Source organism: Sminthopsis crassicaudata, chromosome 1 (genome assembly GCF_048593235.1).
Source record: "Sminthopsis crassicaudata isolate SCR6 chromosome 1, ASM4859323v1, whole genome shotgun sequence".
Taxonomy (NCBI): domain Eukaryota; kingdom Metazoa; phylum Chordata; class Mammalia; order Dasyuromorphia; family Dasyuridae; genus Sminthopsis; species Sminthopsis crassicaudata.
The window spans coordinates 220,512,389-220,527,219 of NC_133617.1; the positions used below are offsets into that span (position 1 = coordinate 220,512,389).

The 14,831-nt window shown below is 34.1% G+C and overlaps 1 protein-coding gene across 1 annotated transcript in view; it reads left to right on the plus strand.

Annotated features, from left to right (window-relative positions):
- Positions 1-14,831, plus strand: part of PIEZO2 (piezo type mechanosensitive ion channel component 2) — a 539,935-nt gene that overhangs the window by 76,706 nt on the left and 448,398 nt on the right. Inside the window, exon 2 of the mRNA XM_074274855.1 lies at positions 12,822-12,917. Coding sequence (XP_074130956.1) covers positions 12,822-12,917 — 96 coding nt within the window. The remainder of the gene's footprint in view (positions 1-12,821; positions 12,918-14,831) is intronic.

The window sequence follows — 14,831 nt, forward strand, 5'->3', positions numbered from 1 at the left end:
CTGAATAAGTTATGGTACATGAATATTATGGAATATTGTTGTTCTATAAGAAATGATCAGCAGGATGATTTTAGAAAGGCCTGAACTTACATAAATTGGTGCTAAGTGAAGTGAGTTTAACCAAGAGAGCATTGTACATAGAAACAACAAGATTATACAGTGTTCAATTCTGATAGATGTGGCTCTTTTCAACATTGAAGTGATTTAGGCCAGTTCCAATGGTATTGTGATGGAGTCATCTGCACTCAGAGAGAGAACTTTGGGGACCTGATAGGTATCACAACATAGTATTTTCACATTTTTGTCATTTTTGCTTGCATTTTGTTCTTTCTCATTTTTTTTTCTTTTTTGATCTAATTTTTCTTGTGCAGCATGATAATTGTAGAAATCTGCATAGAAGAATTGTACATGTTTAACATATATTGCATTACTTGCTGTCTAGGGGAGGGGAAAGAAGAAAGGGAGAGAGGAAAAAAATTTGGTACACAGGGTTTTACAATGGTGAATGTTGAAAACTGTCTATACATGTTTTAAAAAGAAAAAGGTTAAGAAAGAAATTCCCAAACCAAACAAATTACAGGTAGCACCCCTCCCCTTCCAAAAAACAAAAACCAGTGTTAGATTTACTATTTGAGGCCAAATATCTATGACAACTAGAGCAAGTCAATACCTTTGAGCTTTAGTTACTTCATGTGTAAAACAAGAATAGTCTAGCAGATGTTTAAGGTCCCTGCCAACTCTAAATGTATAATCTTACAATTTTGGTGTAAATAACAATTAAGAAAATAACCAAGTTGGATCAGTGATACCAAGCTTGTGTCAATATGTAACAGAACCGGGATTTCCAAACTAATGATTTTCAAACTAATTTTGAAGAGGAAACTCCAAAACTCTGAAAAATCCTTAAAGGAGAAAACCTCCTCTACTCTGCCTCAGTGAGGGGACTCCACCCCAAGCACAAACAGTTTCATCTTTGTTATTTGGGTAGGGACAGCTCGGTTCCTGAAACCCATTGAATTCAATTCAAATTTTAGCCCTGGCTGAATCCCAGCCAGGAGCCAACCTGGGACTACACTCACAAGCCGCCTTCAGCTTGTAGTCAAAGCCCCCTATTATAAAAGAGCGAGAATGGAGCCCTCTCTATGCAGAGATTCCAAACATGGCAGCCTCATGCCTGGCATGCCAAGGATCTCTGTCCACTGGAACACTGTTTCCGGTGCTCTCTTATCTGTACCTTCAACTTTACTAACAAGACTTTAACTTTACTTCCAAACCCCATAATAAACCTCTTTTATCAATCTAGGTTTTCGGGTCTGTAAATTCCTTTACAGGTGACTCTTGTGCCGCCACTAGACCTCATTTAACTCCATATCCTTGCGCTGAATCTAAAGGGATTGCAGGGGAGCTCTATTTCACTCCCTGTACCCCGAACCTGCCACTAGACCTCAATTAAACTCTAATTTCATTTAGGTACCCCCAGTTCTAAACCTCATCAGTTTGACATCTTTTCTCCATTTAATTCATCGTTTGTTTGTTTTTGCATCAAATAAGACTGTAAATCAAATGAATAAAGTAATAACTAGTGAGGCAGAAAAAAGTGTCACTATTTCTAATCTCCTCTGCTATTCAAGGGCCTTCCCACTTCAATGTGGTTTTAGTATAATGAAGGCTATTTTGCACTGGTGTATTTTTAATTGTTTGACTTTGTTCTCAAACTGAAATGTTCAACAAACATTTAAGGGCCAACTATATCCTAGCCATTTTGCTAAGTGCCAGGGATATGAAAAGAGTAAAAAATCAGTCCCTACTTTCAAGGAGCTTACCATCTAATGGGGGAACAATAAATGAATATATACAAAGGAAGCTGTCATTCAGGATACATAGGAAATACTTAACAGAGGAAAAGCACTGGAATTCAGAGGAGTTAGGGAAGGAAGTCTTCTTATGAAAGGTAAGATTTTAATTGGGATTTAGAGGAAGTTAAGAAAGTTATTGAAGTAGAGGAAGGAGAGCATTCCAGACAAGGTGAACAAACTGAGAAAATAATCCAGAGTCAAGAAATGGAGTGCCTTGTTCATGAAACAGTGTCACTGAGTTAAATAGAACATGTTTGGGAATAATGAGGTTCTATTTGATGAGGTTCTGTGCAAGGCAGGGAGTTCTGGGAACCCCCTTCTGGTAGGTTTTTGGGTTTGTAAACTCATTTACAAAGGATCTGGTAGGTGCAGGTCCTTTGTAAATGAGTTTACAAACCCAAAAAGTTAAATTGGCAAAAGAAATTTATTATTAGAACTGAGAAGTCAACTTTTGCAGGCTGACTTCCTTAGTAGCAGGGTCCCAAAAGAGAAGTAAAGATCAGACAGAAAAATCCTCTAGCAGAGAAAGTTTCTAACAGAGAAGTCCAGACAGAGAGATAAATAGAGTCCTGTTGGGGAAATAGGTGAGAGAGATAAAGAGGGAGTAACGCTGAAAAGAGAATGTTTTTTCAGAAGTTAGAAGATAGCAGCTATGCCAAGGAGAGAGAGAAGTTCCTTGGCATAATTCCTGCTTTTATGTCCTCGGCAAGGAGTTGGGTTGAAGGAAGCTTGTTATATGGGTAGCTCTTGGTGGGGGCAGAGAGCAATTTGAGTTGGAATCAGAATAGAGAATCTTTGAATTGAATGAGGGTCCAGGATTAATCTCCAATTCAAATGGGGTTGGATAGAAATCTTGATCTCCAGCTCCAGCTAAATAGGAGTGGTCCTGGACTCAACTAGTCCTACCCAGATAACAGAATGAAACCACTTTATCTTAATTCCCTGGGATGGGTCTCTCAGGGGAGAGCTTCTCTGAGGAAGTTTCCCAAGCTTTCCCCCAAAAGTCCAAGAGAGAGAGAGAGAGAGAGAGAGAGAGAGAGAGAGAGAGAGAGAGAGAGAGAGAGAGAGAGAGAGAGTGAGAGTTTCGGGGCTCCCTTTGTCATGTTCATTGAACTAACTTTTTTGAAAAGGTGTATATACTTTATATTTACTTATGTACAGATTGTATCCTACCTTTCCCCATAAAAATATAAACCCTTTATGGGCAAGGGATCTTTTAAATATTTGTCTTTTTATATCCAGTACTTACTATAACATCTTGTCCACAATAGACATTTCATAAATATTTGTTGAATTAAATTGATAACTTTCCTAGTGATGAAAGCTGGGACATTTTGGAGGAAAGAAATGCAGTTACAATCATCTTGAAATTTGAAAAGAGTTGAGTGAAATGTGGAATCAATCTTTCAGCACTCATTAAAAAAAAAAAAAAAAAAAAAAAAAAAAAAAAAAAAAAAAAGCCTCATCTTCAAGAACCTGGCGGAGTGCAAAGATTTCTATTACCTAGAAGTTAAAAGAAAAATTCAGGTTAGGTTTTCTATCTGTGAAGTTTGTAATTCATCAAAAAATTACTTTGCTAGTCCTACTAAGTGTTCAGGCAGAGTGCTGGGGGTTTAGGATAAAAAAGTAAAAACCAAACATTTCCTGCCCTGAAGGAGTTCACACATTTTTACACAGTCAATTGGGAGTATTTTGCTTTATTTTTCCCATTTAATTTTTCTCTTTATTATTATTATCTGGATGATGTTTAGAGAAAGAAGTTTTGATGTCCCTAAGGTGCATTTCTCAAGAAAACTTAAACAAGAAGCCAGAAATTATTTTCCCCTAACTTTTAGGCTGTATTTCTAGGCAAACTGCTGCAAAATTTAACAGATTCCAGATGAGAGCTTAGGGGAAAAAGAAAAAAAAATGCATTCTAGTTGCTTCTATGTGAAAAATTAGAATTGCTCACTGTCCATCCATCATCTGTATTAAGAAGAGGATAGTGAGCTTTTAAAAATAGTAAAAAGGCTTATATACAGGCTAATCAGAATCTATGTCTTCCTTTCCATCTTGTTTTTCCAATGTACTCTCACCTATTTAGTTTCCTGAATGTAACATTAATTTGATGTATAGCCTTAGATTTTATTGGCTCAGAACTTTTGTGTGCCAATGACTTTTTTTTTTATTTGTAGATTTATAGGATGTTAAAAATTAGAGTGGACCTTAGATTATCATCTAATTCAACCCCTGTTTAATTTCCTTTTTTTTTTTTTAAAGAACAAAAACAGACTTAATTTTAGTTCTTAGACTTTCCTCCTTTTTTAGCTGAAGAAATAAAGAAAAACAAATTAACAAAGTACAAAAGGGTGTGTCTATTTTCAAATAGTGAACCTTGAAACCTTTTGCACTTAATCTAGTGTTCTACTCTTCTTGAATATTTCAATTTATTTTTCAACCCACAATAAGGGCATCTTAAACATCATTCATGATAAATGCCTAAAATTAGACCACTAGAAATTTGGAACTCTGTTGTGGTTGATTGGGAAATAAGTATAGGAGTGTCCAGAGAGGTCAAAGAAGTAACGATCTCATTCAATTTATTATTTAAATATTTTTCTTTAAAATCTTTTTAATGCCTTTAAAAGAATTATATCAAATTGGTCTGTTTCAAGAATTATTTATTAAGTGGGATAGTCAAACAAAAACAAACAAACAAAAACATTGTTTGGATTTAAGGACTATATATTCATCTATGGATTTCATTATATAAAGATGTAAGTAATAGTTAATAACTTGAGGATGGAGAGAGATCTAAGAATTGAGGAACTCAGGAAGTTTCCTTTAGAAAGTGACTCCTGCACTGAGCCTTGAAAGTAGTTAATGATTCTGAAAATCAGAGTTCAAACAAAAAAAAAACCAAAAAACTTTGTTTCAGGCATGGGGGACAGTATATACAAAAGTATGGAAGTAGAAGACAAAATGTAGACCCATTTGGCAATATTTTTTACTTTTCTTTTTATTTGCCTCTCCATTGTTATTTATGTAGAGTTCTTAATGGTGCCTTTTAATTCATACATTTATTTATTAAAATGAAATAAAGCAGGAAAGATAGGTTAGAGAATGTGAATAACAATGTCAAGCTGAAAAGTTTGTTAGGCAATAGGGAGCCACTGAAGTTTCTTGAACTAGGGAGAAGTTAAATTAACTAACTTACTGAAAAGGGACTTAGCTGTGCTTGCCTTAGAATTATTGATGAAATCCTTCAGCTTTTTATAAGAATAAATGTGATATTGATTGAGAAATCACAGGATGGAACAGTTCATTGGAAAGACTATATACGAGACATTAGGTATGCCATGCTGAGGATTAGCAAAATGTTTCAGAGTTTTGAGTATTTAAGTGAAATCCAGTTTTGAGAAAAATAAAAATTGAACTTTTTGTTTCAAACTATACTTTATCTTTCTTAAGAAAGTTATACACAGTCAATAGTTCGTTGAGCTAAGGAAACTGATTTAGGGGGAACATTTTATCCCCATCTCTTCTTGTTTATCTAAATGTAATATATTATAAATATTAAAAAAATATGTATTTCTTCATAGAAATGCCTATCCCTTTTAAAACTTTAAACATTGTTCTTGTTAGCCATACTTTTTTATCTTCTTCTCAGACATAACTATTTTCTCTAGCTTGAATATTGCAATAAATTCCATGTGTGACTATTCCAATTTTGGAATTCAACCCAGGTCTTTCTGATTTTGAGTCTAATCCTCTGTCCATTAAGATGCATTTCCTCTCAATGTAATGCAGCCTTCTGAAGTAACAGTATAGATTTTATTATCTCCCTTTTATAAAAGAGGAACTTGAGATAGAGACTTATCAAAAATCATATTGCAAGAAAGGATCAGAACCATGAGTTGAATCCAGATGTCCTGATAAGCTACTTCTGGCCAATCTATTAATTATTCATATCCAAGATGATTTTTATTTACTTGGGATAGGAAGCAAATTGAGAACATGCTTACAGAATAATTATCTCCTTGTCAAAATAGAGAAATTGAGGAGAGAAATGGAAGAGTTAGATAACCCCTAAGAGACCTAGGTTGCCTGCGTATGTTTTTAGGGACATGCTAGGAAAAATTCTTGTGGCATTCCATGCCTAGTTTTGTGAGCATTTCAGAGTGACAGATAAAATGTTAAGTAGGAAATAAGGTAAAGGAAAAATGTGAAAAAGTACCATATTCCATTCTTGTCATGATGGGAGATAATCAATATGAAAGCATGGCTTATAGATAATGTCTGATAAGATGGATTTACTTCTCCATTCCACCCCCAAATGTGTGATCCTATGATTATAAGTCTAAAATTAAAGATATCATTTAATAGAGAGAAGTAGAAATGTAATGAGGATTATTGAGGAAAAAGCTAATTTTTCAAGGCACTGGATCAATTTTTCTATTGCTTTGGGTGTTGATTTGGAAGCAGAGATCTCCTTCTGGCTGATGATCTGCTTCTAATTAGCATTGTTGCCTTTAGTGGTATAAAATCCAGAGCATTTTAAATAATTTGGCTTTACTTTTTGAAAAGGTGTGTCTCTTCTGCCAGCAGTAACATCAGTATCTGGAAGTAGAAAAGTTAGTTCCATATGTTGCTTGACTTAAGCTTGCAAAGACAGATGCTCCCCAGGAAAGTCGGGAAGACTGTCAGGAGAAATTTGCCAATGACTTCCTTTAGCTTTGTACTAAAGCCAAAGGACAGTCAATTTGTCGTCTCCCCCCCCCTGCTGACTGAGTGCCTTGTGGGCAACATTTCTGCAACAGAGAATCTATAATGAGTTCAGCTACAGCTGTTAAATGAAACTTAGATCCTCAAAGAAGATTCGTGAACCAGATCACCAGGCTATGTAATCAATTTTTCAGCTGTAGAAGTTGTTCAACAAGATACAACTGTCAGACAGCCTTGTAGGTTGAAGACAGAAGAAATATGACTTCATTACTGCTGGCTGAATTGATTTCTCTTCATGCTAATGCACACATCAGTCCAGAAGAGCTGTTGCCAAGAATAATATGTAATATACTAAAGCCTACAGTAAAAGCTTACTAAAAAAAAAATCTATTTTTTCCTAAGTTCTTGAAAGAAGGAAACCATAGCAGGCAGTAAATTAATTCTGTTACTCAGAAGTCATTGCTGCTAGGAAAATATTCCCATAAAGCCAACATGAGCAGCAGCACCCCCTGGTATTTGCCATTACCATAGTTGTAATTGGGTGCTTATGGATAGATAAGACCCATGACAGGGGGTGAGGAGAGGGGAGAGAAAATGGCTAATCTAACTTTTGAAAAGGAAAACATCATTTATTCATAACTGTGACCCAGGTCTAGCACAGCAGGTTCTCACTGGAATCAATGAGATTCAGGCATGTCACTATGGAGAACTAAATCTCAAAATTAATATTCTGATGAAGTTCTGACCCTGACAATTTAGATTTAGTAGGAGACCTTATTGTCAATGATGGAATCAGCATTTTTTTCATGGCTTTTCAGAGAGGAGCAATGCTTTGTTAAACATAAAAATAAAAAAGCAACAAATGAATAATTAATTAGAATTATGGCCATGCCTACCTTTCTTAGGTTTTCATGATCAAATTGTTCTATCTTGAGAACAGAAGTTGTACTTGGGATAAGACATAGTGAAGTAAAGGGTAAGATATTTTAATATTAAAGGAAATTTCAAGAAAATTTTAGTTGGGACAAAAGGAATAAAATGTTCAAAAAATTGGCACAAATAGAAAATAGAAATTTGATTTTCTTGACTAATTAGGGTTTTTTTTTGGGGGGAGGGAGGGGAAGAGCAGGAAAGATAGTCAGGATTAAGCAATTTACCCAGGACCACCCAGCTAGCAAACATCTGAGGCTAAATTTGAATCCAGGTCCTCCTAACCCCAAGGTCACTGCTCTATCACCTGCACCACCTAGCTTCCATTTGAATAATTATTCTTTAAAGTATATACTTTATTTTTCAACCAAGTTGTTCAATCCCCAAGTATTACAAAGTTTTTCTTTAAAATGAAGTTTATTTTAAGTAGTTTTTGTTCAACATTCTACTAGAACAGCTATTTGGAAAATTATTATGTTTAAAGCAATTAATAGAGCCCCAAGATTCCTTCCAAAATAAGCTTAAGGGTTAAAGTTTATATAAAATATTTTTTGTTCTCTTTCCCTCATCCAGTACACCCCTACCTCCAGCTCCCCCCCACTCTTGAAAAATACTTTGAATTTTTCTCTGTATTGACTTATATGTGTACATACATTGTTTCTTTTGGTAGAATACAATCTCCTTGAGGATAAGAATTTTTAAATTTTTACTTTGTATCCCCATCCCTCAATAGTGCCTCCCACTTAGCAAGTACACACTGAATAGTTAGTTTTCAAATGATTCCTGGTAGAAAGGGGATAATTTTCATAATCTTTATCCATGAGGTATAAACTATCTAAGGCAACTAATTATTATTCAGATTTCAGAGGAAAATAGAGATGTACAGAATTGGACAATATACATTTAAAAGGAAACCTTCAGAGGCCTGGTCCTTTTTCCAAATCAATCCCATTATTTTGAGGGTTCCCAGAAAAGATTAGATTATAAGGATTTAACAAATTTTTTTTATCCACATTAATTTTGACATTTATACACAGCTATCCTATAAATGAGCTATTTTATAATAAACTAATCACACCTGGGGAAAAAATAAGCCATATACATACAATTTATGAAAACAAATTTGCATTATTGTTTTAGTAGCCAGTAGAAGATTCCGAACAAGTTGAGAATAAGATTAAAATGCCCCACTTATCTGATCCTGTTCTCTGTTGCATTTTTCCCAGATATTTGATATTTTTTTGAAACAAAGTATTTTTTAGGTACTAAGTATAGATACTAAGTATAGATATGTAAAGAAATTTCTGGCAACTTAAACAATAGTGAGAAAAGTTGATATGAACAAACTTTCTTTACAAATTAAAAAAAAGTAAGGAAACATTTGGGACAGGAACTGTGACCCTTACATATCTATGATGGGCGTCAAGGTTAGAGGGTAAAGGAAAAGGGAAGAGAAACATTTGTCTGGCTTCTGTTCTAACACATCCCGTATGTTTGGGAAATTTGAGACTTCAGCGGATGTAAAACACAAGACAATTATAATGAAGGGAAGAGTACTGCACAAATAGACAATGAATTTAGGAATGTTTTCCTGTGTCTAATTCCAAAGATATCCTTTGTTCCTTAATAAGAATCTGCATTAGTTTTTTAAATTGTCTCCTACCCCCATTCTATCATTGTAGATAAACAGCAGCTATTTCTTTTAGTTACTTTTCATTGTATTATAATAAAGATTCTTGGTATACCCTCTAGAAGTTGAAAATTTGATCCAAATTTTGTACACTGAGAGGCTTTATCTTCAAAAAGCAATTGACCTCTTTAGAGTGCACAAGTACAGAATATTTAAAAATACCACATAGAAACACTGAATTGATAGAAGTCTTTTATCATTTATTAATGAAGTTACTCTCTCTAAGTAATGTATATCTACGGATTTGGCAACTGTTAAAATAAACAAAGACCCTTCAGGCTATTACCAATTTAGATTATCCTCAATTTGAATGCCCTGAGTTGAAATGGAGGCTCTCTGCATTTAAGACTTTGTAGCCCCTGATGTAGATAATGGGATTTTGTTTGCTACTGTTGTGGATATGAAGAAAATAGGATAAATAGTTCTGAGAGCATTTAACTTTAAAATCTAAAGTTGTAAGACTGGAAATGTAATAAGAACATTTAAATGTCAATAAAATATGGCAGTAATCATATATCTGAAACTGAAAAATTAAGTCATATTGAAATGAATTTCTTAAAACCATATTCCTCCCCTCTCTTCTTTTTCTTTTCTATTTTTCCTCCTATTTTATGTGTATTTACCTTTGTCACTTTTCTCTCTCCCTTATAGTTTTTATTTTATTTTTTCCTAAAATAATATTAAATTTTAGGGATGTGTGTGTGTGTGTGTGTGTGTGTGTGTGTGTGTGTGTGTTTGTTCTGGGAGTGTTTTTATTCTTTACATATTTGTCAGTACAAATCTTGTATGTGTGTATGTTGGATAGAAGTACATTGGGGTCAGGATCTATTTGGTTTAGAATATTACCAGGACAATGCCTTGTACAATTAAGTCATTTAAAGAACTAAATAAGGATTAAGTGGAATTTCTTTTTTCTATGCCTTTTTTTCTTATGAAAATGGTCTTTACATGATTGGAATGCATTTTTCATGAGACATTCTAGGGTAGGCGCCATTATTGTAGCTGAATTATTGACAGGCATATAGGATGTCAGATATCCCTGTGTTTTATTAATTGTGTAAAAAAACATTGGATGTGGTGGAACAAAAAAAAAAAAAAAAAAAAGAAAGAAAGAAACATTTAGATAAGCTATCTCCCATGCAGTCATTAAAATTATATAAGATTCTTTGACGGATATGACTACAGAAATACCTTTCTCTGAATATCCAACAAATATTGCTATGAAATAGTATGTAAAACAAGAAGTATATAAAACTTATACAACTCTAAGTGTCATTCCATCACTTAAGTCAGAAGATATAACAAAAATCCAAATAAAAGATTCTCTACTGACGATGAAGTTATCCAAATGCTTTCATGTTTTTTTTTTTTTTTTTTTTTTTTTTTTTTTTTTGAGAGCACACTATTCTATCAAAAACACAAAGATTAAGTCTCCTTGGTGATTTCCCCAAAAATGAAAAAAAAATGGTATAACCACTCTCTCTGAATGAGAGGGAAGATGGATGAAAAATGGATTGAGGAGGGAATAAGCATTTATTAAGCACCAATTCTGTGCCACATACTATGCTGAGAACTTACAGATATCATCTCTTGAGAACAAAGTAATTCCTACAACATGCAGATTGCTGTACAATGTATTTATTGGAAAGGGAATTCAGAGTGAAAATGAACTGATAGAATTGAATAGGACGGAAGACATTGGGTGAATCTCTCCTGAGGAAATTACGTATATTTTCACTGATATCAAATTGTTCACAACCATAAAAACCTATTCTTTTCACACGAGTTGTACATCACAGAACAGCAGGTCTTGGGAAAAAAAAATAAAGAAAAATTGAGTGGTACTGGCCAGGTAAAAATAGAATTCACTGTATTGTTTATAATTTATATATGAAAAATGATGAAAAAGGCATCCTAGAAAAATGTATAACAAGTTAAAGTGAAAGGCTAGTAATGTAGCTAGAACCACATAGAATAACTTGAACTAGCATTGATATTCCCAAAGAAAGGAGGATGGGAATTTTTTTCCTAATTCATCAGTTGGATAACACAGTGGAGGATAGGTGAAAAGATGTGGACAAAAATTGAGATGGATGAAAAGTGTGTACAAATTATGATCTACATTAGTGAAGGGAGTAACCATTTTATTGACATCAAAATCTCAAAACTTCAGGATGGTAATATTTATTTTTATAGTATTGAAATCATGTCTTTCCTAGGAAAGTATATATGCAATTGACATTATATTCAATGCAAAATATCCTTAGTACTTGACCTTTGAAATAAAGGGAAGGAGAGATTCATTACTTCATCTCTTCTCAAGAGCCAGGTTTAGTCGTTATAATTACACAGCATTCACACACACACACACACACACACACACACACACACACACACACAGAGTAATATTTATGTCATTGAGCAATTAAGGAACATAGTGAACAGGCCTTGCAATCAGTAAGACTCATCTTCATGAGTTAAAATCCGGATATTTTCTTCCAGAATTCTGACCAGAAGTTTGGTTTTTTTGAAGAACATTATTCATAAAAAGATTGCATTATCTGTTCTCATCTTGGTCAAACCCTACCCAATCTTACATAAAATTTCATCTAAAATGGGGAAGTCCATTGTGTTCTATTCAATCTTGGGTGGAGATGGCCAAAGCCTATGGTGGCCTGAGTAGAGGTAATTTCTCTTTCCAAGGGTGATATGTTGTCATTAGTAGCTCTTCATTGCTTTGAAGCATATATAAATTGTGAGCTTTGCCACCATAATTGTCTTGGGTCTAAGAGAGACAGTCAAATGGCTCTCCTTTTATTAATAGCTATCTAGCCTTATTAAGTTACCCAGCAATTATGTTTCTTAAAGTTTTTAAATCAGCACAACATTTCTTAGATCTGTGCATTGGTCAAGGCAGTTAATTCTCTGCCTCAGTTCCTCATCTATAAAATGAGCTGGAGAAGGAAATGAAAATCATTCCAGTGACAAGAAAATCACAAGTAGAGTCATAGAGTCTAAAATTACTGAATAACACAATTTTTGTTTGCATGATGTCTTCCCATGTTGTCAAGACCTTTTGAGACAGGGACGCTTTTGCCTTTCTTTTTATCTCTAATGTTTAGCAGTACCTAGTACATAATAAGTGTTTAGTAGGTGATGGTTATCTTACTAATTGCTATTATTATTACTGTCATCCTTCAGGGCCAAAATCCTTACTTGATCACTTACCCTATAACTCATATCTCTCAATTTCTATAGTATTTTTACAGGAATCACATGACTTAGCATTTAATCTTTCCTGACATTTCTAGCACTGCATAGAAGAAATAAATGTTAATTATATGAATTAAATTGTCATATATTGTTTAGCCATTAGTTAATTTATTTTAGTTTTATCCTCCCCATTTTAATTGTAACCTTTCTGAGGGCAAGGTGATCTCTTACAATTCTTTCATATTCTCCACAATACAAAACATAGGATACCCATAATTCAATCAATAATTCTTAATTGCTGCTACTGTTTAATTAGTGATGCACCTTGAGTTGGTAATAGCTTACACCATTGAAATCCTGTTGGATTTTCCATTATTTGAGGAAATTTAACTAATACAGTTTTCCCTTTCTCTTCTTTCTAAATGCAGCATGTGCTTTCCGGTACAATGGGCTTTCATTTGTCTACCTCATCTACCTCTTGCTCATTCCTCTGTTTTCAGAACCCACCCGAACAACAATGCAAGGTAAGGTACTTCATAACTCAATTCCTTAGAGTTAATTAAAGGTAATAAAGAATATAGCATCATCATTCCTGCCTTGACAGTCCATGTTGACTTCCTCCATTGAGAGAAGCGATGTATCAACAGAGCACAGAGCTCTTTAAGGGTCCATTGGGTGCCAGCCATGCCAACAGCTGTGTTCAGCAGTGCCAGATGGCTGTAGTTCATGGTACATGTGTTTGTCAGTTACACAGTTATTTTCACCATATAATCTCTCTACTACACTTTTATTAGCAGGCCTGGCAAGGTGCTGGGAATGCTTTGACTAGTTAAGTTAATTGAAAGCATTGTCAATAAAATGATATTGATGATGTGATAATACTAGAAGGCACATTGGACTATTCACTTGAAAAACATCATCCTGGAGAGGGAATAACAGATTTCAGAACATAAAAAGAGCATACTGTCAGAAAACACTAGGCCTGAATTCAGAGACTCTATTCTGCTAAGTACCTTGAGTTAACCTCAACTTATCCACATCTACAGTATTATCCTATTTCATGTGAGCATGTTCTAAAACTAGTAAAAGCACAGTTTGGTAGTGTGGTTAGATTTCTTGGGAACTACATTTATGAAAATTTTAGATTACATCTCCCTCATCTTAGATGGAACATAAGTATTATAAAGATCATTTATTGGAAGGGAAGGATAACTTATTTAATTCTGAGTCACACAAGTTTGGATTGTCTGGAGGTGAGGCTGACCTAATCATTTTAATAACTTCTCTCTTAAGGAGTAAACATTTTGGCAAAGAAGTAATATGCTTAGTTATACTATAAAACATTATATTATGAATTTTTTTGTTCTTTACTTCTCAACTGATGGCATTGGATTAAGATTTTTCATTATGATGACTGATTTTTAAATTTTCTTTCTAAAAGTGGCAACTGTAAATGCTATGATTATTTTCTTATCTCAGGAAAAAGCAATGCAATTCCACTATGTGAGTTATTTTCATATTGTCCAGGAATTGCATAACTTGCAGGAAAATGTATATAGAGCTGAGAATGTGAAAGTCTACACAAATCATCATCAAATGAGTGATATCCACACTGTATGAAGAAACATCTCTGGGCTCCCACTTACAAAGACTAACCCAGTAGAAAGTCATTATGACTATATTTTAAAAATAAATAAGGTAAATGAAATATGTTGATCTTTGTATGGGCAGTATAAAGAAACAGGCTCTATGGGAAAGAGTGTTCCAAAACATACCAATGTGTGTCTAGTCCCATCTCTACAAAAAGTTTTAAATACTATTCCCCAGTGATGCTCCTAGGGTGCTGGTGAAACATATAGTAGGTTAATGGACATCTTGTAAATTGTCAATATCTTTCTAAATAGATTTAAGCAAACTAGATGAATGTAAAACCTGTGGTTCTTGATAGAATTTAGTTCACATGTTTACCATGGAATTAGGGGAGAGTCAAGCATTTGATTGCTTAATTTGCAAATATTTCCATGCCTTGTGTGTCGACATAGTAAAAGAAATTTATTACTACTACTACTAATAATAGCTATTGTTTATATAATGATATCAGACAAATCTATGATTTCACTGGTTTAGGGTATTACACTCAGTGACAAAGTCCCTCTACAATTGGAGATCAACTCCTTTTCTGAAGCCTTGTAGTCTTAGGGACACTTACAAGTTGTGATTTGCCCAGTATCTTAACCATTATATGTAGGTAGAGTTGGGTGAGAGACTAGGACATTTGAGGCTTTTGTATTACTGACTCCAAGGCTAACTCCATAAAGTGCAGAAAACACTTGATCACTAGGTCTGGAATCCATTGCCATAGGCCAGTAACTTCAGATTTGATAAATACCTTTACTAAGCCACATCTCACCTCATTAGTAACAAAAATGCACAGAATA